This window comes from Rattus norvegicus, chromosome 8 (assembly GCF_021556685.1).
Source record: "Rattus norvegicus strain SHRSP/BbbUtx chromosome 8, alternate assembly SHRSP_T2T, whole genome shotgun sequence".
In the NCBI taxonomy this organism is placed as follows: domain Eukaryota; kingdom Metazoa; phylum Chordata; class Mammalia; order Rodentia; family Muridae; genus Rattus; species Rattus norvegicus.
In genome coordinates, this window is record NC_141541.1 from 95381965 (window position 1) to 95405637 (window position 23673).

A 23673-nucleotide genomic window follows, 5' to 3' on the forward strand; every position below is an offset into this window, starting at 1 on the left:
GCAATGAATATCCTAGTAAGAGCACCAGTGGAAGGGGAAGCCCTGGGTCCTGCCAAGACTGAACCCCCAGTGAACATGATTGTTGGGGGGAGGGTGGTAATGGGGGGAGGATGGGGAGGGGAAGCCCATCTAGACGGGGAGGGGGAGGGGCTAGGGGGATGTTGGCCCGGAAACCGGGAAAGGGAATAACAATCGAAATGTAAATAAGAAATACTCAAGTTAATAAAGATTAAAAAAAAAAATGAGTTCCTTTAAAAATACTGACAGTTATACATAAGCTTTCTCTTCCTTTAAAACAAAATTTATGTTATGCAAATTTAAAACATTTTTCTGGTTTTTAAGAAATGTAATTGTTGCTGGAGAGACAGCTCGGTGGTTAAGAGCACTAACTGCTCTTCAAGAGGTCCTGAGTTCAAATTCTATCAACCACATGGTGACTCACGACCAACTGTGATGAGATCTGATGCCCTCTTCTGCTGTATTGGAATATGACAGCTACAGTGTACTTATACATAATAAATAAATAAATCTTTAAAAAGAATTACAATTGTTAAGAACTTAGAATATACAAAAAGGCCCTACAAACCAAGTAAGTTTTCAGAGAAGGGGTAGAGCTCAGTAGGGCACCATTCGTCTGGGATGTGTGAAGCCCTGGGCTCAGATGCCAGCTTCATTAAAACACGACTGCAATAATGGCCCTGTAACCTCTGATCAGTTCAGATCTGTCTTCTGTGTCCTTCAGACATCATACAGTTAGTCACAGACTAAGTAAAACATGCAGTTTCCTTTTATCTGACATGCTGAATCAGTTAACATGTCACTGAATGCTCTTTGAAAAAAGTTTTAAACATTTTTATTGTACTAATGGCTATTCCACAATCTATTTGACAATATTTTAGAAAGATAAAGATTAGTATTTAAATGAATATATGATTAAACATCACTGCTGAAAATACTGTCTTAATAATATCCCTCATCTAAAACAATGCATACATGCTAATTCCAGGACAGGCTTCCTAGAATGGAAACTACTGGGTCAGCAATACAAACTTTACAAAGCTCTGGATACACCTGAGTCTCATTCAGATCCTTTCCATGCTGTGCTGCAGAAGACACTGCGATCTCTGGTCAGTCGTCACATAAAGGGGTAGGGTTAGGTGTACTTTCTGACCGTTTAAAAGGAGTGACACACCAGGTGGCAATGGTGATGCAGCTGCCAGGTTACATACCTGTTCCTACTAAGTTTTCACAAGAACCACACAGATGAGGCTTTTCTGTCACCATAAAAGGAAAACTGGGGCTCATTCCAACAGCCCATGGATCAAAGTCTTTCCCCTGAAAATCTCTTCCAAGCCTTCAAGAACTGAGGCAAAGTAGCAGGTAAGGGGGCAGCCCTCTCTCTCCTTCCTCCTAACTCGCTGAGTAACAGATAGCTCTTCCCAGAGTGCACTGTGTCAGTGTCTGCATCCAACTTCCTCCATGAAAATTGAACCAGTTCTAGTAGACAGATGATCCAGAGTTGTGAGGATTCTACTCATAAATGGAAGGCATCCTAAGACAGTTTTCTTCTTTATTCAGAAGCATATTAGTAAATTTGAATGGCAAAGCTTGAGAGAGAGATTGTGTGTGTGTGTGTGTGTGTGTGTGTGTGTGTGTGTGTGTGTACATTCACAGGTATACAGATGCATGTATAATGTAAGGGTTTATGTAGAGGTCAAAGTACAACTTCAGGAAGAGCTCCTTCCCCACCATTTACCATTTCCTTGTTTCACACGGGTTCTCTTACTGACCTAGACACTTAGTAGGTTATACTAGCTGGCCCAAGAGCTTCAGGAATCCATCCATCTTGGGCTCCTTAGCACTGGGATTCCAAGCTTGAGCCACTGTGCTTGGCTTTTTGAAATTTAGGTTTGTGGGCCTGAGCTCAGGTGCTTGTCCTAGTACACTCAGTGCATTACTAACTGATCTCCCCACCCCATAAATGCTAATCTTTTAACAGGGCATCTTAAAGGGGCAGTGAGAACAATGGGCAGCCTATGGAATGGTCATTAAGACAGGAATGAATGGTGACTTTTTCTTACCTTAACTATTAATCCTTTTGAGTCAACCAACCATATCTTTTGTCTAGCTTTCTCCTTTGATAAACCTTCCTTCTCCATGGCCATAACAATCAGATGAGCAATCCCCAAGGCAGCCTGAAAAGAAGGTATGAAAAGAAAGACTTTCACACTTATTCCACATATCTTATCCGGGTTACTCGTCACCCCATCTCGTCCATTAGTAAGGAATTGTGAAACAGCTCTGTCCACTGAGTTCCAAGCTTAAGTCATTCATTCACACAAGGAGCTAATCATTCTTGTCACATTTGGGAGTGCAAGATGACTACCATTACCTCCTTTTAATTATATCACAACCACTATGACAGAGTTTGCTAGTCAGCACAGATTTGCCAGTGACACCCCGAATATCAGTATATCTGATCCTAGTTATACAGTCAAAACCAGCACAAGAAAACACCGCCCTTCACACAGTCACCAGTCAACCTGGCCCATGGGAGTGTATGGCTCACTGTCAGGACTAAAGAGGCCTGCTCATCCGGATGGGATCTTGACCAATTAGACAACAGCATAAAACTGAAAGGAAATATATGTTGCCCAGCATTTATTCACTCTCTTCATTTAGGCAAAGTATTGCAGAGTTTCTCCCAGTGTTAAAGAAACCATATTATTTGAAGTTTGATGACGTCTGCAATAATCTGTGACCTGTCACAGACCTCACATTTTCTGGACAAACCACGGCCGTGAGTCAGCCAACCAGGAATATTGCTCTTCCTGCTGCGGATCAAGAACTGACCGGTGTCCTTCACCAGAAACTTCTGGAAATACAGAGGGCCTTACCAGAATAAAGACCACAAGCAACACAAAGCGGGGTTGTTAACTGTCTGAAAATGAGCCTGTGACTTCATCTGAATGCTTTAAAGCACTCACCGTAGTTCTAGGTCCCGTGTTTAAATGAAAACACAGCATACACATTCCTACCCACAGAACATCTTGTTTTGTTTATAAGGATATTAAGTTTAATTTCTTTTCCTCAAAATGACTGTCTAGCCATAGCATTTTCTCATTTTTGAATTCTGTAACTCTAGAGAGATTTGAAAGTTTTCTCACCAAAAATTAACATTTTACTCTGTTTGGGAAGTGAATTAGCTTTCTTCTTTCAAATGAATATTAACTATGATTCAAGAAACTATAATTTAGCCTTATGCAATTTTCTTACATGACTTCAAATGTCTTGGTTATAATGTTGACTATGTATCTTTAATTCAAAATGATTTTTCTTAAAAAAATTTACAGCTACATATGTACAGGTTGGACTGTGTGTGTGGCTATGAACTTTGGACTATGACAGTGAGGGACAGGTATATTAACTTAAATACACGGAGGTCATATCAACACACATTGGAAACTTCATTCTGCATCAGGCCTTAAGCATGAATAACAAAGTCAAGGGTAACCTTTGGTAATCTCTTGAATTTAAGACTATGAAAATGGTTCTACATTTCTAAAGTCTTCTACAATGATGTAATGTGCCTTGGAACTTAGAGATTTTCTGTGTATAGCTGTACTATGACTCTATGAGAGAGCACTTGAGACCTGGTATAAGTACTGGGCAAAAGCCAGCGCCATGTTGGTTCAAACGCAGTAAACGGTACACAGAGCAGATACCTCGCCGGCTCCCTGGAACAGCACTGTCTGATCAGAGAGCTTGTTCTTGGTTATCCGAAGAGCAGCAAGAAGGCCGGCAACTGCCACAGACGCTGTTCCTAAAACAAGCGATAAACATCCTTGAGCGATGCTCAGTCAGGTGTGCCACATTCTAACCCTTTATTCACAGGACACAGAGAGAACCTGTGTTTAACTTCCCCATGCTAGCATAATAGCATTTTAGGACAGTGGCTTAAATCCTTGAAAACTCTTCAAAAGGGAGACCTGGGTTCATTTTGAGAGGGTAACAGCATGGGTTTGGGTTCTGCTTGGTTTTCATTTTAGTTTAAATTTTTAAGGCAGCATGTCATGTACTCCTGGCAGAACTCTCAAACTTGCAATCCTCCTGCCTCGGCTTCTAAGTGCTGGGATTACAGGCATATGTCGCCACACCTGGACTGTTTAGATATGATGTGGAGTTCAGTCCATCTGCTTACTAGATAGGAGAATTTTGAGAAGTAACTTTGTAAAATGATTTTATTCTATGGCACAGAAGAGAAATCCATGCTGTTGAGTTCTTCTACCTAAATATTCTTGAGACTTTGCCATCCCCATGAAGGAGGCACATAGTAAATGTTCACTGCTGACAGGGTAGAAGCGATGGTGCTTCAGACATACTTGAAATGTAATGTTTAAATTTGAACATTTAACCTTAACGGCAGCTGGAGTCTGGCTTTCGCTGTATTCTTTGTCTTTCTACCTATCATCCCAATCGGATCCCTAGTGCTAAGTGAATGCTCATAAAGTAGGTAAGATTGTCGTCAGCACATCACAGGTACGCCCGTTCTAATCACATGACTTCAGCGTGTTTGCAGGCCATGCTCTGAACACGATTACACCGCTCAGTCTCTTCAAGGTTTACCCCTGAAATATGACTGCAGTTTCTTGCAATGCCTTCCACCTACACAGACATTTTACCTCCAAAACAACACTCTACTGCTTCACTATCACCCAGGTGAGCAGCAGAGTCTAGCCAAACTTTGAATACTTTTACTCAGGCAAAACACAAATCTGAATAAATGCAAGACCACTGCAATGCTAATGAACTGTGGTAAGTTTTACATTTACACAAACCCGACATTTTTGTCCATAACTTAGAAAGACAGTCTAAAGAGCTGACAATGTGACTCAGTGTTGAATGTTTGTCTAGTACACATAAGGCCTGAGTTAAATCCCCCAAACCACACAAAAATTCTGTACAAAATGGAGCTGATTTATCTAAGAAACATGCCACGATGGTCCGTCTCGTGCAGCCAGCTCATCCTGAGAACTGTTATAGATGGAACCCAGGAGGCCGGCCTGCAGCCACAGTCAGCAGTTACTTGGCAGCATCTCAGGCTAGCTCTGTCCTGGCTTCTTTTGATGAAAATGGGTCCAGGCGTAAGATGTAAGGAACTGTAAGCTCACTCCCACCTCTCAGATCATGTGATCCCCAGATATCTACCGTCCATCCCAGGGTCACAAGACGTAAATAGCTGAAGAGCCAACTGTGAAACATTACCAGCATCGCTGTACTTTGGCATTATTCTTTTTTCATGGAACTGAACATGTGAAGACAGACAGAGATTTTGCTATGATCTAATTACAATGTGCATTGCTGTGTGGCAATGCTAGCTCATTCCCCGAAAATTCAAAATGCTTTACCATAAACTAGGCAGACTGAGTTGCTTCGTGCTGTACTGGACATGTAGTAATTATGTGTGTATTCTATAGCATTTCCTAGTGACATAATGAAAAGTCTAGGCTCCTCTTTATAGTGTCAGTTTATAAAATCAGAAAAATAGTTTAGCACTACCAAAAAATCGAATGTAAATATGGTTCTTCTGCAAAGGCTGTGACTACTGTAAATTTCTTTATAGAGAAGCAATCGTAGAAAATTAGACTTTTAAAAAAATGCATTTGCAAAGCAAATGACATAATTATTTACATTATTATATGAAAAATAAACTTAAGAAACCAAATAGAGGGGAGGTCCATCTTGAACTTCTGGGGTTAAAGAGGACTTAACTTAGAATACTAAGAAGATTTCCATCTCAAGATTTTAGAAAGTCCTATAGGTTACATGTCTTTAATATAAAATTCTCATTTTTCGGACTCTCCAAATTGTAAAAACTACTTTTTAAGTTATATGCATGTGAACGTGTGTGTATCTGAGTGCAGGTGCCTACAGAGGCTAGAAGACAGTGCTGCATGGATGCTGGGATTTGAACTCTGGACCTACACAAGAATAATAAATGCTATTACTGTGGAGCCATCCCTCCAACCTTCAAGCGCTGAGTTTTTTTGAGTCCTGCCATGACATCGGACATCCTCCACTTGATCTTATATGATGAGTTGCAGATAGAATGCAAGTTCTGACATGCTGTGTGACATCATTTGTGACTTACATGTAGGTCACATTTTGTGTGAGTATATGTGTATAGTAAATATAGACACAGATGTATAGATATAGCTATAATATATATGTATAAATATATAAATGCATATTATAAATAATGAAAAATATGAAACTATTTTGCTTCTGCTAGCAAATATGGTGAACAAGGGGTACTCAATCTCAGTATGAATTCGCACATAATGTGGCAATCGTCAGAAGTTAAGCATTTCGCTGTGCTTCTGCTGTGGTTATAAATCTCTCTAATCTTTTGCCAAAGTATGACCTCAACCGAGGGCATGATAGTCTCAGTTTATGGCTGGATGATCAAAAGTTTAAGGCCAGGCTATCTCAAAACAACAGCAATAATAGCAAACCTGTACTGACACTCCGGTTAGTAATTGTTAAATCAGTACCAAAGTGACTTTACACAACTGATGAGATCAATTTTCAATGAAATAAAGCTTCATGTGCTATTAAAAGACCAGATGCCAGGAAGTGGGTGAATTTACACGGGCTGAGCTAAAGGTCAGAGCAGGCACCGTCTGCTCACAGAAGCACAGAGCATTCGAGATACCACAGCCTCAGGTGGGAAGACATGGACGAAGCACGTGCAAGACACACAGGCAGGGATGGCTCCTGTGGAAAGTGACAAAGTGCACACAACTAGTTGTCCCTGTCCCCTACAAACTGCACTAAAGCAGCAGAAAAACAGGTTTAAAAAACAAACAAACAAACAGAGATATGGACCAGAAGCATCAGGCTTAGCAGGAAGCTGAGAAGAATGCCATACTGAAGAAAATGAAGTGAAATTCATTTACCCTACAGGGAGGACCACACATGTGCAAGCTTCTTTTTAACACAAAGAACACTATGAGAAAGCAATTGCCAGCAGACAGAGCAGACCGAACGGCCGCCAGAGAAGAGAAAGGATAAAGGACAGGACCCCTGCCCCCCACAGGAGATGGTCTAAGTGTAAAATGACATTAAAGCAAGCCCAATGTCACTTAAAATTATTTTATATTACTGGTATAGTTAGCTATATCATTATTTAATCAAATACTTTTCATAAATAGTATCATTAAACACATCTGTTTCAAAAGAAGGAAGAAAAGAAAGTCCCTCCAAGGACAGGATGCAAGATGAAATAGTTACATAATTGTTTTCATTGACGACCTCCATGGTCATGTGGGAAAAAACAAAGGGTTCAAAAGATAAGACAAACGTGTGGAGAGACCAGGGACACAGCTCTGGAGTGGAGAGATGCTCAGGGTGGTTAACTCCTCTCAGTCAAACTCGGGGACGTCCCATAGGCTTGCTCTAAGGGGTTAGATGCATTTTCCTCAAACCTGTATCCTCCCTTTTGAGCGGAGCATTATTTGGAAATTCCTGTGAGGAACTAGGTAAGCATTGTGTGTAGAGGAGCGAGGGTGGAAACCCAGCAATTTTACTGCTCCACACTGGCAAGCCTGGTGCATTCTCCAGCATGTTTAGCACACCTCACAGGCTTCTCTGGACCTCACCTTGATTTGTAGGCTTCACTTCTGATGTACCCAGGCCTTCCCTCACCTTAATAATTGGTGCTAATAGACGGAAACTATCACTCAAATTCCTGGTTTGGTGATTTAGTCTTCTTAAACTTAGGTCTGGCTCTCGTTCATTATGAATAATGATTCTCAATCATATAATACTAACGTTCTTATACATATTTCTGTGATAACCACAAAAGTGCAAAAGTAAAAAGTACTGTAGGGAAAGGAGATGTAGGTTTGCGGTTACGCTATGTTTGAAATGCTGGGAATATACTCTGGGCATTGTGTGGGCTAGACAAGTGTTCACTGTATATATACTTCCCCCGCCCTTGCAAGGAATAGGCTTATTCCACAGGTCACTGCGGGCTGCTATAGAAACCACCTTCAAATGAACTGATAAGTAACTTGTGATATTAACCTGCACTAAAGCCACTCTGTCATTATACAGGGTACCCTAGAGTCAGAGCTGCCACATATTAAAACCAGACTTCCTTTCTATAGCTCACATGGACACTTAATACCTGGAAATTCTGGATTTCCTTCTGAAATCCCCTAAATACTTGATTCCAAGAAATCTGGAGCTGTCCGTAAAGTGACTATCCAGGAACTATGCACCAAGAAGAAGCAAGAGTGAGCAAGGACAGGCTTCTTAGAAAACATCAGCAACATATAACTAAAACAATGGCGGACACTAAGTTTTCTATGACATCAGGGTTACTCGGTGGCAGGAAGTGCTTGGCTGAAGTTCACCAAGAGCACAGGGAGAAGGTTGGCTGGGGAAGAAATGGGTTTGTTTTGGAATGGTTTCAGGATGAGGTAACGTAGAGATAGCTAAGAAGAGCTGTTAATAAACAGATGAGCATGGTGCCCTGGAGTTCAAAGAAGTCTCGAATGCAGAAATAAACCTGAAAGCGGACTATCACGATATGGATATGACCTAAGAGGATAGGCTGAAGCAAGAAGAAAAGGCCTGAAGTCCTGCCATAATAGCCAGCACAGTGGGAAGAGATCAGTAGGTCAGTGCCAGGGCAACAGCACAGTGTTCAGGCCAGCACGAGCAACTGGGCTGCAGGCTGCAGGCTGCAGACATTAAGGCAACCAGAAAACAATCGCAGCAGTGAGACAGAAGCCATCTGGGTCTCAGGTTGCTAGAACGAAGTAACTCCCTCGCTGTGTTTGCCCCTTTATCTATGGTAAAATACGACCTGATGAAATAGGTTCCCCAGCTTTCATGTAAGGCCTGATGTTGAAGGAGGGAGGAGAGTGGGATGGAAAAGAAGAGCTTGCATGGAAAACTACAGCTCACACAAAGGTCCACAGCCAAAGCCTGTGCCTGAAATATCAACTAGAATGCAGCAGACTAGTCAGACGCCAGCCTGAGGCTCACTGTGAGACCCTGACTCAAAAGATGGGGTGAGACTGAGAGACTGTGGCTAAGCAGTCTATGCATTTATACCCTTCAACAACAAGCAGTCTGTCTTCATGGATTTCCTTCTTTACTATGTCATAACGAGATTTTATCAGATTTCTAGGAGCTCATGCATAATCCTGTACATTCTGTGGTGCTTTCTCAAATGTGAAAGGGAAGCAGAATTATGACTAAACTCATCTAATATAAATCCTGGTTTTTAACAGAAACCTAATATCTAACTGGATTTGAATAAAAAAACTGTGAACTGATTTCATATATTTTTCATATGTTTATTTTGTTAAGTTTCTATATATGTGCTTTTTTTATACACATATATATGCATAGGTAGATAATTCTATAAAATTCTAAAAAAATAATAAAATGTTACTATTTAGTTCAGCTTTAATTCATTATTTTATTACTAACATAATTTACATCTAGTGGGAGAAATTATTTGCTTAATATAGATGATATTTAAAGCATAAATTTTCTCACTACACAACAGCTTTCTAGAGATTGTAATACTTTTAAAACAGAAAGTAAGTTTTGAAAGTTACTGGCATCCCAAAGTTGTGAAAACATGTAACTTTCCGATTTGGAAGAGGGTACATTGTCTATCGTCTGTCACACCCCATCATGTACCTTCTCACGTCACTGCTTTCCTCCCTCTCATGATGTATCACCCCAAAAACTTACCCTTTTGGATCACCGTGGTAATATTTAATCACCTGCAACCTCAGGCCTTCCGTTTATTCTTGGTAGTTTTTTTGTAATAGTCATCTGGGGGAACATTCAGCCTTTAACTTTCCTCCTTTTCTGATGTAAATGGAGGAGTATTGTCAGGGTCCTCAAACAACCTTGAGCTGCACGCCAAGCTTCTGTGTGTCCTGCCCTGTGTGTCTTGGGTGTCTAGATCACTCTGTGACATGATCTTTCTAGACATCTTCCTTGTGCCCCTTCCTGCCTTTGTGTATACAGGTCACTGCATTTCTCTCTTCTCTGACTGGAGAGTATCATGGTATTCTTGATCCATACATAGTCAATGTGATTACCTTGAATATCATCGTTAAATGTGCAATACTTGTTTCGATACTTGTTCAGGAGACGAAATGCATTCAGATTGGCAAAATCTTCAAACTGAATAAGGCAATTCATGCCATATCTATGAGGTAAAAACATGCATTTTAGATATTAATGAAATAACATTTAATTAGACATTTAAAACTAGCTCGTAGAAAAGACACACCAATTTCATTTCAAAGTCCTGTTTAGCTGCTTGGCATAAATGTTAACACATTATCAGCAAGGCTTACCACATAAAAGGGACTGGGTTGGTACTATGGAATAATGCCAAATGACAAAAACTCAGACCAAAATATGATCCATATCCTCCAGGAGTTTAAAAGTAAGTAGAAACAAAATCTTCTGAGTTAAATGAAAGGTATGCAAACGGTAATATAAAAGCTATGTATAAACAAAGGCTTACAGGTATTCAGAAAACAGTGCTTCTAGCTACACTTAGAAGCCAACTGACAAACTAATGAAGCTTTAATTGTCTATGATTTTGAAAGCTGAGATGTAGGGTTTATAAATCAAGGCAAAGTAGAGGCAAAACAAATGCTAGGTGGAAAGAAAAAAACCCTGCTGGGAAAATGTCAAGCTCACTACTGGTCGAGTTGCAGAGTGTGAGGCCTGACCCTCCTCCTGGTCCTTTTGATTCTCCTAACTCAGCTGGGCCACTCCACCTATGCTAGACAAAGGCAGTTGTCTAACTGTTAATGGGATAACTCTCTGGACTCCCTGGTCCATTTGCTTTTTCTGACTCTGAATATTCTCATATTCTACAAGACAGCAGATAAGGCTTGACCAGCATCATAGATAATCCTATTTGTTTCCATGTTTGAGTGGACATTAACACAAACCCAAAAGTCTTATGCTTAGCCATGCTATACCATTAAAGAAGAATGTCTTGCCTGGGGTCACATAGAAACAGAGCAGTCTACTGCTCAGTTCTGGAGGCTTGGGTTCAAGGACAAGGTGGCTGTAGATACTGTTGGGGGAGGACCATCTCCCAACAGGCAGCGTCTCTCTGCTATGTGCTTGCATGGCAGAGGCAGCAAGCATCTGTCTTCCCTTCAGCCTCATAAAGAGCACTAACCCAATCACGACAGCTCACCCTCACAAGGCCCTCTTCTTCAGAGTTTCATATTGGGGTTCAGTTCTATACAAGCACTCAGATAAAACAGCTTCAACAACCTGACGCTCTCCTTACCAGTCTTTTCACCTCACTAAAAAGAGAAATGGCTTTCCTTCCTTACGTCTATTCTCACTGGACCTCACTCCATCAGACTTATGTCTCTCTATAGTAGCTTTAATGCCTCCTTCTCAGTGGCTCACTCCTGTCTGCAAGAATCCTTGGAACTCAGTGCTTTTAAAACCTCCTCACATGGTAACAAAACCAAAGACATAACTTCTTTCATCCTCACAGTATCCAAGTGGCCACTACAGAGTATTAAACTCTGTTCTCATTTCTACTTCTTTCAGCCATTAGGACAGCTGACCCCACTCCCCAACCTCACAATGGCGATAAAGTCCGTCGGGTCTCCTCCACCTTTCTACCACTATAACTAACAAAGATCTAAGTCCGTCATTCCGTTACTCATATACAATTATCATGGATTTGTCCTTAATTATCAACCATTTAAAATTATGATAACGGTCATAGGTAAAATGGAGATTGAATCAACTTTTCCTCCCTCCCTTCACTAGGTTTTTGTTACCTACAGGAGGAAAGGACTCAGTTCTTTCTGAGATTGATCTTCCTCATAGCAGCCAGGATACTGATAGGCTCCTCTTAATTCCTCCAGGGAGGATGTACTTCCTCTCCCATGCAGTGATGAACTCACAGGCTTGGTGAGCTGGAGTAGCTCCTGGTGTGCCTGACCTCACCGCACACTGATCTGATGTGTCTGGTGAGCTGCCCACTTCACCCTGGCAGTCTTGGTGACTTTTTGACCCTGGCCAAGGGATGTCCCAAAGGTCTGGCTGCTGCTCTTCAATGGCTGCTGTGGCAGGAGACTGGCGGGTTTTGTCTCATTTTCAGCTACTAATGAAACTTAACATTGTTTTCTGGTTCTTTGAATCTTTCTATGTCTTCGTGATTTTAAACTCTTTTGGGGAAAAGTATTTCTTTGCTTCCTTTCTTTGTTGTCCTTTCATTTATTATTTTAATAAAAGTCTATATATTTTCAGGACAGCACCTTCTATCATAGACTCTGCAAATGGCTTTCCTAATCTTCTATCCTGCACCACTGATCCCTTAGATGGTGTTTGTCCTAGACAGCTTTAATTGCCAACCTGACACAGCCTAAGACCATTTGAAGGAAGACTCTCAAGTGAGGAACTGCTTGGATTAGTGGCCTGTGAGCGTGTCTGAGGGGACTGTCTTGACTGTTAAGTGATGTAGGGCGGCCCAGCTCACTGTGGGCGGCAGACGCTCTAGGCCACTGGTATGAACATATACAAAAGCTAGCTCGGTGTAAGCTGCTCTGTGAGCCGGCAGCCAGCATCCTCAGTGGGTCCTTTTGTATTTCTCTGGCGTGAAGTGAGTTCTCTGGTCAGAGACAATGCTGTGTGGAATAGCAAGTAGGCCTGCCTTCAATCCCTGCCTTGACTTCTCTCAATAATGGACTGTGACCTGGAACTGTGAGTCAAATAAACCCTTTCCTCTCCCAAGCTGACTTGGGTAAAGAGTTTTTTGTTTCGTTTTGTCACAGCAACAGAAAAGAAACGGAATAGTGTTTGTGTTGATTTCCCTACAGAAATTCCAGGGTTCTGGTAAGACTGTTTGCAGTTTTTCATATGGACTCACCTTTGGATAACATGTCTATGATAGCCTTTCTGTGTGCATTCGTTTACAATCCAAACTCTCTTCTAACAGCATCCTGGGTTTAGACCACACAGTTTTTAGGATGAAAATATCTGTTTCCTACAGTATTTGCCCAGCTCTTTAGTACGTTTGCACCCTATCCTCTCCCTTCACCCCTTCACTGTGGGTACAGAGGAGAGTCGGTTCTTCTTTTTCTGTTTTGCTACATTACTGCTAATGACAGCAAATGTGCTTTGCCACATCTAGGTTATAAGGCACACAATTACTTTCCACAGCCACACTATGGACTGCCATCATGATTCTCATCTTACAGACATGGACACAGATACACATGATGATAAGGCGTAACCATGACAACTGAGCAGTAATAATTAGTCTGCTAATGGCGTACCCAGAAAACTGTATCCTTGCTTTCACCGATTTTGCTCTCCAATAACTTTAATATTAAATATGGCTCATCACACCTTTGTTCTTTCTACAGTTTGGCTATTATATTGTTTCTGGACCACAGGTTACAGAAGCAGAGTGCCCACATTGAAATCTTTGCATCTGCAGATACTAGGTATCTTCAATTTTTCTGTGCCTGTGTTTTCCCATCAAGAAAGATGTAAATAATGTCCACATCTGTCCACATTTCTTATGTTGGTTGTCTGAAGTGATGAGTGTGTTTAGTGCAATGACTAACAATTACTATTCTATATTTAAGAGTTTCAAAAATATTTAATGGTAGCAAAAGAATCTATTAAATGTGAGATAATGTCCTCAAAGACTAAGAGAAGATCACTGCCATCCTATATAGTACTATTTGAAAACTACGCTTCAGGAACAAGGCTAAAACAAAACAGTTTAGATGAAGCTACTAAAGGAACTTCAAAGGGTGTTCTTCACAAAGAAAAGAATCCAAACAATAAAAGCTCTTTATCACTTAATAAACAGTGAAATACATACAAACACAAGCAAATTTTGTCAGATGGTATAGTTATGACAGAAGTACTTTCAGCCTGACAGAGTAAAGCTGACTGATGGATCTTCAAAAGCAGATTTTAGAGCAGTTGTTGGGTAATGTAGAATCTACTCAGGGCAGAAAGAAGGAAGGAGTTGAGAGGAAACTGGAAGAGTGAAGACAAGTCATGAACATTATAACTGCATTTGTACTTATGGCTCCATTTTTCATATTCCAAGGAAGCTCTCCATAAATTGCAAAACTGTTATGAAGAACTGAAAAGAAGCATTTCCATAATTATAAATTGTCACTTTTGAAAATGTCAGCAGAGAAGTAAACTTTGTGGTAGCAACTAAGTACCTCAAACCCAGATATCAGGCACAACCCCCGGTGGTTGTGATGGCTACTTTCCAATTTTCTTGTTGCTAAGGAGCCTTCAGAAAACCAGAAACTGCACGTCGTTGGACTCCTCCTGGTGTGTCAGACTCTGGGGACTAACAGCAGCAGATGCTCTGTCATTATGTTCAGAAGGAGCAGCCTGCGGTCTGTGAGAAGGCATCAGAGCCTTCTCGACTCTATTCCCAGATGTACTACTTCCTCAGTCTGGTGGTTTGGGGCTTGTTACAGTCTCTCTGTGGTTGAAATGGAGTCCCTGCAGCGTGGTTTGCCTTCGTGTTCAGGACATGGCGTCGGGAAGCTACAAATCTACAATCTGGGTAGAGTCCTAGGTAGTAAATCGTTACACAGGACACCTCATCATTTTCATACGCCTGTTTTAGACTCATCCTCAGGAAGACACCACAAACTCATTTTAATTTTGTGATGTTTCCTACCTGGTAGTTAGCTCTGATCTCCCCCAGAGATTTAAAAAGAGGCTTTCAGAATTCATCTTGCAATGTGTATATCTTACACCATGTAATAAAGAGAAAGTCACAGAAGGGATATTTTGTTCTAGCTTCAAACTGCTAGATTCTAAGAAATCAGAAACAATAGAATATTTTAGAATATTTTAGAATATTTAGCCAGTTTACCTCTACATAACTGTGAAAAGAATCTACTATTTTATAGTCAAAATTTGGCAAAAAATTAGCAGGTATATATAGTTTTAAAAGGTAACAAAAATACCCCAAATTGACATGTAAAAATTCTGGAGCTTGTGTTTTCTGTGGTATGTTAAGTCTGGAAACCACCTCACTTCAATGACTAATCGTTGTGGCCAGAACTGACTAAGCACCATATGGCATGGTCCACATTTCAGAGGGATTATCTAATTTAATTTTCTCAGCAATTCAGCGAGGAAGGCACTGTCATTACATTTTACAGATGAAGAAACTGGTGTTCCTTATGACTGAAGATGGAGCATTTAGTGAGCTCATCCTGCTCAGTGTGGTAAGATATGGGCTGACAGAGGCCATGGGAACTCGGGTGCTCGGCAAGCACTCTGACATTGAGCCACATCCAAACCTTCACCATGAAACAGTGTGGTAAGATATGGGCTGACAGAGGCCATGGGAACTCGGGTGCTCGGCAAGCACTCTGACATTGAGCCACATCCAAACCTTCACCATGAAACAGTGTGGTAAGATATGGGCTGACAGAGGCCATGGGAACTCGGGTGCTCGGCAAGCACTCTGACATTGAGCCACATCCAAACCTTCACCATGAAACCAGCAAGATGGCACTCGTCTGCATCAACACACCAGGCACCTCACAACTAGGCACACATGGACAAATACTGTGTAACCAACTTGATCATGCATGCTCTTCCTGAAAGACAGGCTAAAGTCATAGTTTAGGATGAGTTATGTGTATGGCACTTACAGTGTTCAAGAATTATAGTATTTCATATCGGATTAATTCCTGGGTGGGGTGAGATTTATTCCAAATGACTCATTTTGATAAAATACTGAGGAAGATACTTTGTAAATTTTACAGCATACAGAAATATGAATTTTGCTCTTAAAATGCTGACTGGGAAATAGACTTATTACATAGTCAAATCATATGACTAAAACAAACCTTAAAAGAGGTTTAGATTAAAAGCAATCAATGGGGCTGAGAATAGTTCAGTGTAGAGAAGCTAAGTACTCCCTTAGTTAGCATGCACTGGTCCTGGGTTTAATCCACAGCACCATAAAAATCCAAGTTAAGTAAAAAGCAGTAGCACACAGAGAGCCCAGGAAAGGCTTTAAGGAAAATAGCCATCAAGCAAGGGAAACTTAAGTTTGGCCCTGGGGAAGACTCAAGTCAGAAGTGAACAAAGAATAAATCGGGGCTGAGGGACCCAGAGTCTGTACTAGGAGATGCTAACATCACTTTGAAGAAGTTCAGAAGATGAACCGTGCTTGTTAGATTTCAGATTACAACAGGTCTAGAGGCTTGGTTTAGCAGAGAAAGGTACTTGCACCAAGCCTGATGACCTGAGTTCAATCCCAGCACCTGACAGGAAAAGGACCCATACTTACAAGTTACTCTTTGACCTCCATACACGTACTGTGCCACAAGTACACCCCTCCGCAGTCCAAAAAAAGTAAATAAATAAAATGTAATAACATTCAGTTTCAGATTATGAGTAGTCTTGAATGCTAACATAGGTGATCTTAAAACTGACTCAAGTTCTCTCTGGCCATGCACCCTTCGCATCCCATGCATCCTAGCACGTGGGAACAGAGCTCTGTTCACTTCTTACACACTCACCAGGAAATGCCTCTAGCTGCAGCTCTCTGTACTGTCTCACAGGTAGATAGTCCTGTCACATCACTGTCTCACCATTCTTTCAACAGTATTATACTGTTACTTCTTGATGTTTCTCTGTGAGCAGATACATTGTAAAGATTACATTGTAACTATCCATTCTGTCCTTCTTGCATCCACTTTCAATCATCCAATGTCTCTCCTTAAGGATTCAGTGGTGGAATGCAATAAAATGTTTTCCTTCCCCACTGAGAACATGTTACATTAAATCTTAATCGTTCTTAAAAGTGGGCCCTTTTTATAGTAAGAACTTACCTATTTCCTGTTATTCCCCAAAAGAAATCTTGCCTTTCTTTCTTTCCTTATTTGTCAAATGTCCTCTAAGCAGCTGCTACACGCTTGTCCCCCCCCCCCCCCCTTAGAGCACACAGTGACAGAGAATTGCAACGTGACATGTTTGAGTGCCACCTCTGGAGAAATGCAGGGCACCAAGGCAGAGAGCAGGACAAGTGCATAAACAAGGCCCTCAAAAGGCTGCTGAAGGCTGAGCCAGGAGGACAGTTATAGGAGAAAGAAGAATTCTAGGGGCAGAGAAAACATGTTTAATGCTAGAATTAACTAAATCTATGGCACATACTAGAAACTGAAGTAAATTAACGATGACTAAAAGTATACAGTTTGGAAGGAAATAAAGCAAAAATTAAGAATAGAAGGGTAAATCAGATCAGATCATGTTGTGCCTTTAATATGTGTTTAAAAAGCTCATACTTGAACCCCAAAGGAATGAATGAAGCAGAAATATTCTGTGATCAATTAGCACCAACACTAGGGCATTGTAATCAGGGTATGGGTGTACCAAAGAGTGGCAAGAGTAGACGCAGGGGGTTCCTTAGGAAGTGGAAATGAGAATTCAGACAGAGATCAGATGGACCTGAGAAATGTTCAGAAGACAACATAGACATCAGAAGGTGAAGAGAAGTAGATGAGATACAGAAGTAAAGTAAACTGTCATGAGCAGTTAGAACGTATGAGCTAAGAGTTGTTTCAGAGCCACGCCAGCCAGATGAAGGAGAAGCTCACGCTCCAGCCCTGAGGGGTGGGCTGAAGTAACATGCTATCACTGATCTCGAGATGAAAATCTTGGAATGAGCAGGACCAAGAGTTATCACTTGTATCCTATTTATCACCCAGAGCTTATGTGATACACATGGACATACATGCACTCAAAATACCCACAACACAAAGTTACATAAATAAACCAAAATTTTAAAAAGAGAATAGGATAAAAAGATGTGCCCCATTCTTTTGAAATGCTGTTCTATATCCCCAAACAGTACAGCGTCCCTTTTAAGCTCCATATATGTGGGTAACTTACAGAGAAGATGGATGTTGAATGACATTCAATTTTTATGGTGCTGTTATTAGGAACTTAAAGTGAGCAGTTGAGATGTCTTTTTGTGGTATTTTCCTTAATCCTGAGTCTTAGATGTACCCAGGGGACCACACGAAGCCCTAGCTCTGTGCTAGAATATCACATGCTGCAATGTGCGGCAACTCCTTCAGTCCAGTCCCCCAGTCACGTCAGTTTAAACTACTGCCAGCTTTTCGTTCTATAAACCATGCTGCTGTGAATGTCTGCTCATGTCTTCTTAAGGAGAGTTTCCCTGTGTACAAAGTGCTGTGCTAGTAACGTCACTGCAATCCTACCGTGACTCATGGACGTAGCCCCCTAAAAGCACTGTGCAAAATCGGCTTTTGCATCCTCAGCATCCGTGCTGTCTGCCTTCACTTTTCTGGAAATCTGGTGGATGTAAATGGCACTGGTATCTGTGAGTGGCACTAAGATGCTGGTCACCCTCAGAATTCCCTTCATCAAAGAACTTATGTGGGGTCTATCAGACCCTTATCTCCGCCCATAAGGCATTTTCTTATACTTGTTTTGTTTTGACCTGTGCTGTCATGTGAACTCATTACATAATTCTCACAACCCTGAATTGATCCTCCTGCCTCCATTCCTCCTGTCATGATGCCTGTAAAATAGATATGTGGCCACAGCCCCCGCCATCTTCCTGAGGAGCCTTCAGACAGTTGCTAGGCCCAGTGCTGGGAATGGAGTCAGCAGTCAGGCCTACCCAGCATGGGACTTATCTAAGGAACCTCTTTTTGGTCAAGAAATCTCTCCTGTGCTGTTTGAAATCTGCCATCCATATCTATCACAGTTTGAGGCCCTCCCTGCAGAGTTTTCTCTTCCGAATGTTCAATGCTAGCTGAAGTCAGCCCACACTTGTTCTTTCACGCCAGTTACCATCAATGTCTGACGTCTGTCTGTCTGTGCCTCTCTCTCAGTTTGTTTGGATCTTTTCTTTTTCTTTTTGTTTTTGGGGTTTTGTTGTTGTTTGCTTGCTTGCTTTTGAACAGAGTTTCTTTGTGTAGCCCTGGCTGTCCTGGAACTCATGCTATAGACCAGGCTAGCCTTAAACTCAGATGTCTGCTTCTGCATCTGCCTCCCAAGTGCTGGAATTCAAGGCCCAGTCTCTACCAATGTATATCTTAAGGGACAACTCTCAGCAGGTTTAATGAAAACATCCACTGAGATCAGGACTGATTTTGTTAAGAGTTTAAGCCTCTATTTAAACGGCTTCAGTTGCTATCCCAGCTCTACTTCTCACTCTTACACAACACTGGCAGAGTTGTTCAACTTCCCTGTCTGTTGTTGTAAAATATAAAAAATAAAAAAGGTATGGTTGTCTCTTTCCCCGCTTAGTCTGCACCACGGTGCCCCAAGATATCTGCTAGATATCTGGGCGGAAACACATCCCAGCCACACACTTTCCTACACTCAAACCCTCACATAAAAGAACACACAACACAATAATCTTAGATCCAATTGGTAAGATATAATTGCCCACTTAAACATACAAAGCCCGGTACCATCCATCCCTAGAGAACATTAACAACAACACACAAGTAAATACACAAAGCAGAATCTTAACATCACCTGCCAGGCTTCTCACCCTCTCCTCGGTCTCCTCTCTCCTTTCTGTTCCAGTCTCCTCCTCTTCCTTCAAACTTCTCTCCCGCCCATCCTTCCTTCTCCTCCAATGACAGGCCTCCCTCTATCCTGTACCTGCCCCTCACCTGTACTTTACAAATTAAATGGGGAGGTGGTTCTGGTGAAGTCACCTGAGTTCTGAGTACAGACTAGGCAGCTGTCCTTGGGGCAGTGGAATTAGCATCAGAATACAGATAACTCCTGGGCAAACTACAACCTGCTGTCCTTTAGTTTTGTCTCTAAGGGAAAACTATCACTAGCACTGCAGCACGGGTTTGAGAGATCTCAACACCCCTGACATAAATACCATTATTGTATGCTCAGTGTGACCTTGTTATTTATCTTGAGAGTTGTGATTAAGTGTGGTGATGTATGAAACCATGGCTGAGTGGCCTGTCATGTTTACTGGTCATGCCCTTCTAGATGGGCACACATCTCAAGAGGTGTTACCCCAAAACATGGAAAAGGCAGTATGACCCCAAATAAAATGAGCTGCTCCAGGGAGATTACTTTTCAGTTGCTAATCAGCCTGTATTCTAAAATCTTGTGTCTGTCTCTATGATTTGTGTTTTCTTTGATTTTTGTTCATAATATTCTATAAATAAAAATTTTATACAAACGTTAAAGAATCTTAACTGTAATACTTGAGAAATGTTCTCTGTAGGTTTTAGGAAAATATCTTGTGTAGTTCAGCACACACAAAGATTTCACAGTCTGCAAGAAGTGGTGGGAAGAGAAACAACCCCATCTTGTCTTCCCAGTCCAAAGAGAGCCGTCACCACATGTCAACTCAGAAGCACAGAAAGCTTCTACTTCAGAACACGGTCGTCCTGTGAACTCATCTGCTTCCACTTACTGTGTATTCTGATCATCACCCTTCATTCTTTCCCACGTCTGTCAGCTAGCTAACACTCCAGAACACAGCAGCCAGCCCCCAGCTTTTGTTAAACAAATGGTCTACTATGTTTCAAGATCCCTCTTTTCTCTAAGTTTCCTCTGAAATAAGCAAAAGCTTGGTAGTTATGGAAGGCAGATTCTATTCTATTTCTGTTCCCCTGTGATTAGAAACGGCCAAGGAAGTGGGGCCCTAGGATTCTGGAAAATAAGCAATACTGACCAGTGGTACATGACACTCTAAGCAAAACAAGCACAACTCCCTACTCAGCATTTGTGTTCTTGGAACTCTGAACATGCTCTCCTAAACCAGGAGCCCCTGAGAGAGGAGGAACCGTACGTGGGCGCTCTCATTCTGATGCAGAAAGCACCTTTTAGGTCCCCCAAAGAGCTGAGAAGACCCTGCACCCATGCAACTCTTAAAATAGAGCTAGAGTTCCAAATTGTTCACTTTAAAATAAAGGCAATGAAAGAAGAGTCTGTTACAACTGCCTGCTACTAAAGAAAACACAAAGTCACCAAACTGCATTCATGCATCACAAAAGCCAAAAGTTTTCATTTCAAAAGAAGAGACAATGTGGTTAGGCTAGAGGAAAAAAGTATAACCAGAGACATCTCACTAGAGACTTCACAGAAACATCTGACAAAGGACTTTTTAATATTAATACAAAATAAAATCTAGAGAAGGAATTGGGCCCTGACCTGGAGACAGTCTCACTTAAGAATTCTCATTAGTTACAATTCTCTTTTCAACACTGGACTTACTACACGCTAATGCACAAGCTCCACAAAATTCAGAAATGGACAGCCATCATTCTCCATTATCTTTGCTTTGTTTTGTTTTTTAATAAAGTTAGATGACACTGACAATTTCATGAGTGAACCAGGTTCTCCTGTCCTACAGAGTCCTACAGAGAGAGGGCTCCTCCCTTGAGGTTCACTAGAGAAAGGAAGAAATGCATCGAGAGGCTGTTTGCATGGAGGCTGCTGGGTTCCCTGCAGGTCACAAGCTCTTCATTCATCAGCCTGTGGCAGCAGGGGAGTCCTCCTCTCTCTATGCTGTTACCTGGTTTTCCCAGGAGTGATACCAACAACGTTTTTGTGGAGTCTGTGGTCCAGAAACAAGGGTAGGATTTAGACTTTCAAGCCCCAGGTAAAGAAGAAACTTGGCAATGAAAGAACATTCTGTGTGACCCAGATCTTATGTCAAAACACCAGATAGAAAACAGCCCATACTCTCTACATATCAAGGAACGCAAAGATAACCCTGAGAATGGAGAAAGTTAAACTCAAATAAAAGCATGGACATCAGTAAATCAACTTACTAGACACACTAAAAGGTCTAACAGGTGATAGACCTTGACAGAGCTAATAAATAAATAAATAAATAAATAAATAAATAAATAAATAAATAAGAAAAGCCATAAAAGTTTACTTCTAAATAGCAGACACAAAACAGGATTCCTAACAGACAACAGTACAATATATGTATAGTATATATAATATGCGATTTTAAACTTTGATTTTACTTTTAGTAACTTTTAAATGGTACCAATTTCAAGTATTTAGAAAATTATATAGCACATATTCTAATTAGATGTAAACACCATCTATTAGGCCTTAATTTTTCTTGTGGCAGACTTTTAAGAAACTGTCTGAAATAGAAAATGAAACCAAGCTACTGTTATCGTTGAAGGTGGGAGACACGCGCTGTGTTTTCAAATGCTCCATGTTTCTGCATAAGAAGAAGCCCTGCTTGCTCCTTTTAGGGTTGCAGAGAGCTACTCCCTCCAAGTCCCAGGTCTAAATTCAAACAGTGAAAGCAAGATAAAGCTTTCCTCTGACACTGCACCAACATCCTATTCACAGACTGTGGCATCTTGGACATATGTGCACATAGAATCAGTTCATGTTGCCTTTGCATATATAATTATGAACTAATCTTTATACACAAACCATTTCTGTGAAAGCAACTAGTAGCTCTTCAGAATAAAGACCAGAAACCAAGAATAAAGCAACAATGTTAGCTCTAAGATGAGAGCTTCAGAGTGTCCTTTTTAAGAGGGGGGCACAGAATAAGGTCAGGATCTCTGAAAAGCATGGAAATCGAGTGCAGAAACGTGCAAGTGTGAATCCGTGAGCAAAGACATCCCATGGCTGAGCTTTCTCTTCTATTGTAAAGGGTATTTCTAAAAAGGACAAAGCTGGTTCCCCTTGGACTCCTGAGATAAAGTTAGCCTAATATATTTAGGTATAATTTCTACAGTGCCAGATACATAAAGTCACTACTGCTTCAAAGAACCCTTTGGGTCAGATGCCATGAATGTACTTCAGGTTGTGGTTATTATTTAAAAGACATATGACACCATGTCTGCTGCTCCTGGTAGCTTCTTATTCTGCGACACCTTTCTAACAGCCCAACAGGTCTGCCCAGGACCTTAGTTATTGATAAATGTCTGTGAAATACTGCAAATGTTTCACTCACTAAGTGCCTGGGTCACTCAATTACAATAAAATACTGAGTTGCAAGGAAACTTACTTTATAGTTTTTACGTTCATTCATTTAAGGAAGGGGAATGTACCATGACTCTTGTGGAGGCCAGAAGACAACTTAGGAGAGTTTTCTCTTCCCACTGTGTGGGTTCTGGGGACCAAACTCAGGTTTGATGGCAAGTGCTTTACAGGTGAGCCATCTCATTGGCCCAGTGGAAATTTAAATCCCTATCTTGCTTATTTCACAGCTGTGCATAGGGTGTGTGTGTGTGTATGTGTGTGTGTGTGTGTGTCCATGTTTGTGTCTGTGTATGTATCTCCTAATAATGAAATTAACCACCTTTCCACCTTTCCAAAGTCAAGCTTCTTCCTCCTGTGAAGCTAAAGCTCAGATATTTAATGAGATCAATATATAAAACAATACTCATTTACAAGAAAGTATGCCACAATCATTATTTACGATATAATTTTAAAATATTTTGTGAACTGAATAGTTAAAATAAGCCTGGTTACCTAGAAATATATTATATTAACTTTTTTTTTCTTTTTCTTTTTTTTTGGAGCTGGGGACCAAACCCAGGGCCTTGCGATTGCTAGGCAAGCACTCTACCACTGAGCTAAATCCCC

The 23673-nt window shown here is 41.1% G+C and overlaps 1 protein-coding gene across 1 annotated transcript in view; it reads right to left on the reverse strand.

Annotated features, from left to right (window-relative positions):
• Positions 1-23673, reverse strand: part of Me1 (malic enzyme 1) — a 111353-nt gene that overhangs the window by 25653 nt on the left and 62027 nt on the right. Inside the window, 3 exon segments of the mRNA NM_012600.3 lie at positions 2082-2195; positions 3726-3823; positions 10134-10243. Of these exon segments, the coding sequence (NP_036732.3) occupies positions 2082-2195; positions 3726-3823; positions 10134-10243 (322 nt within the window).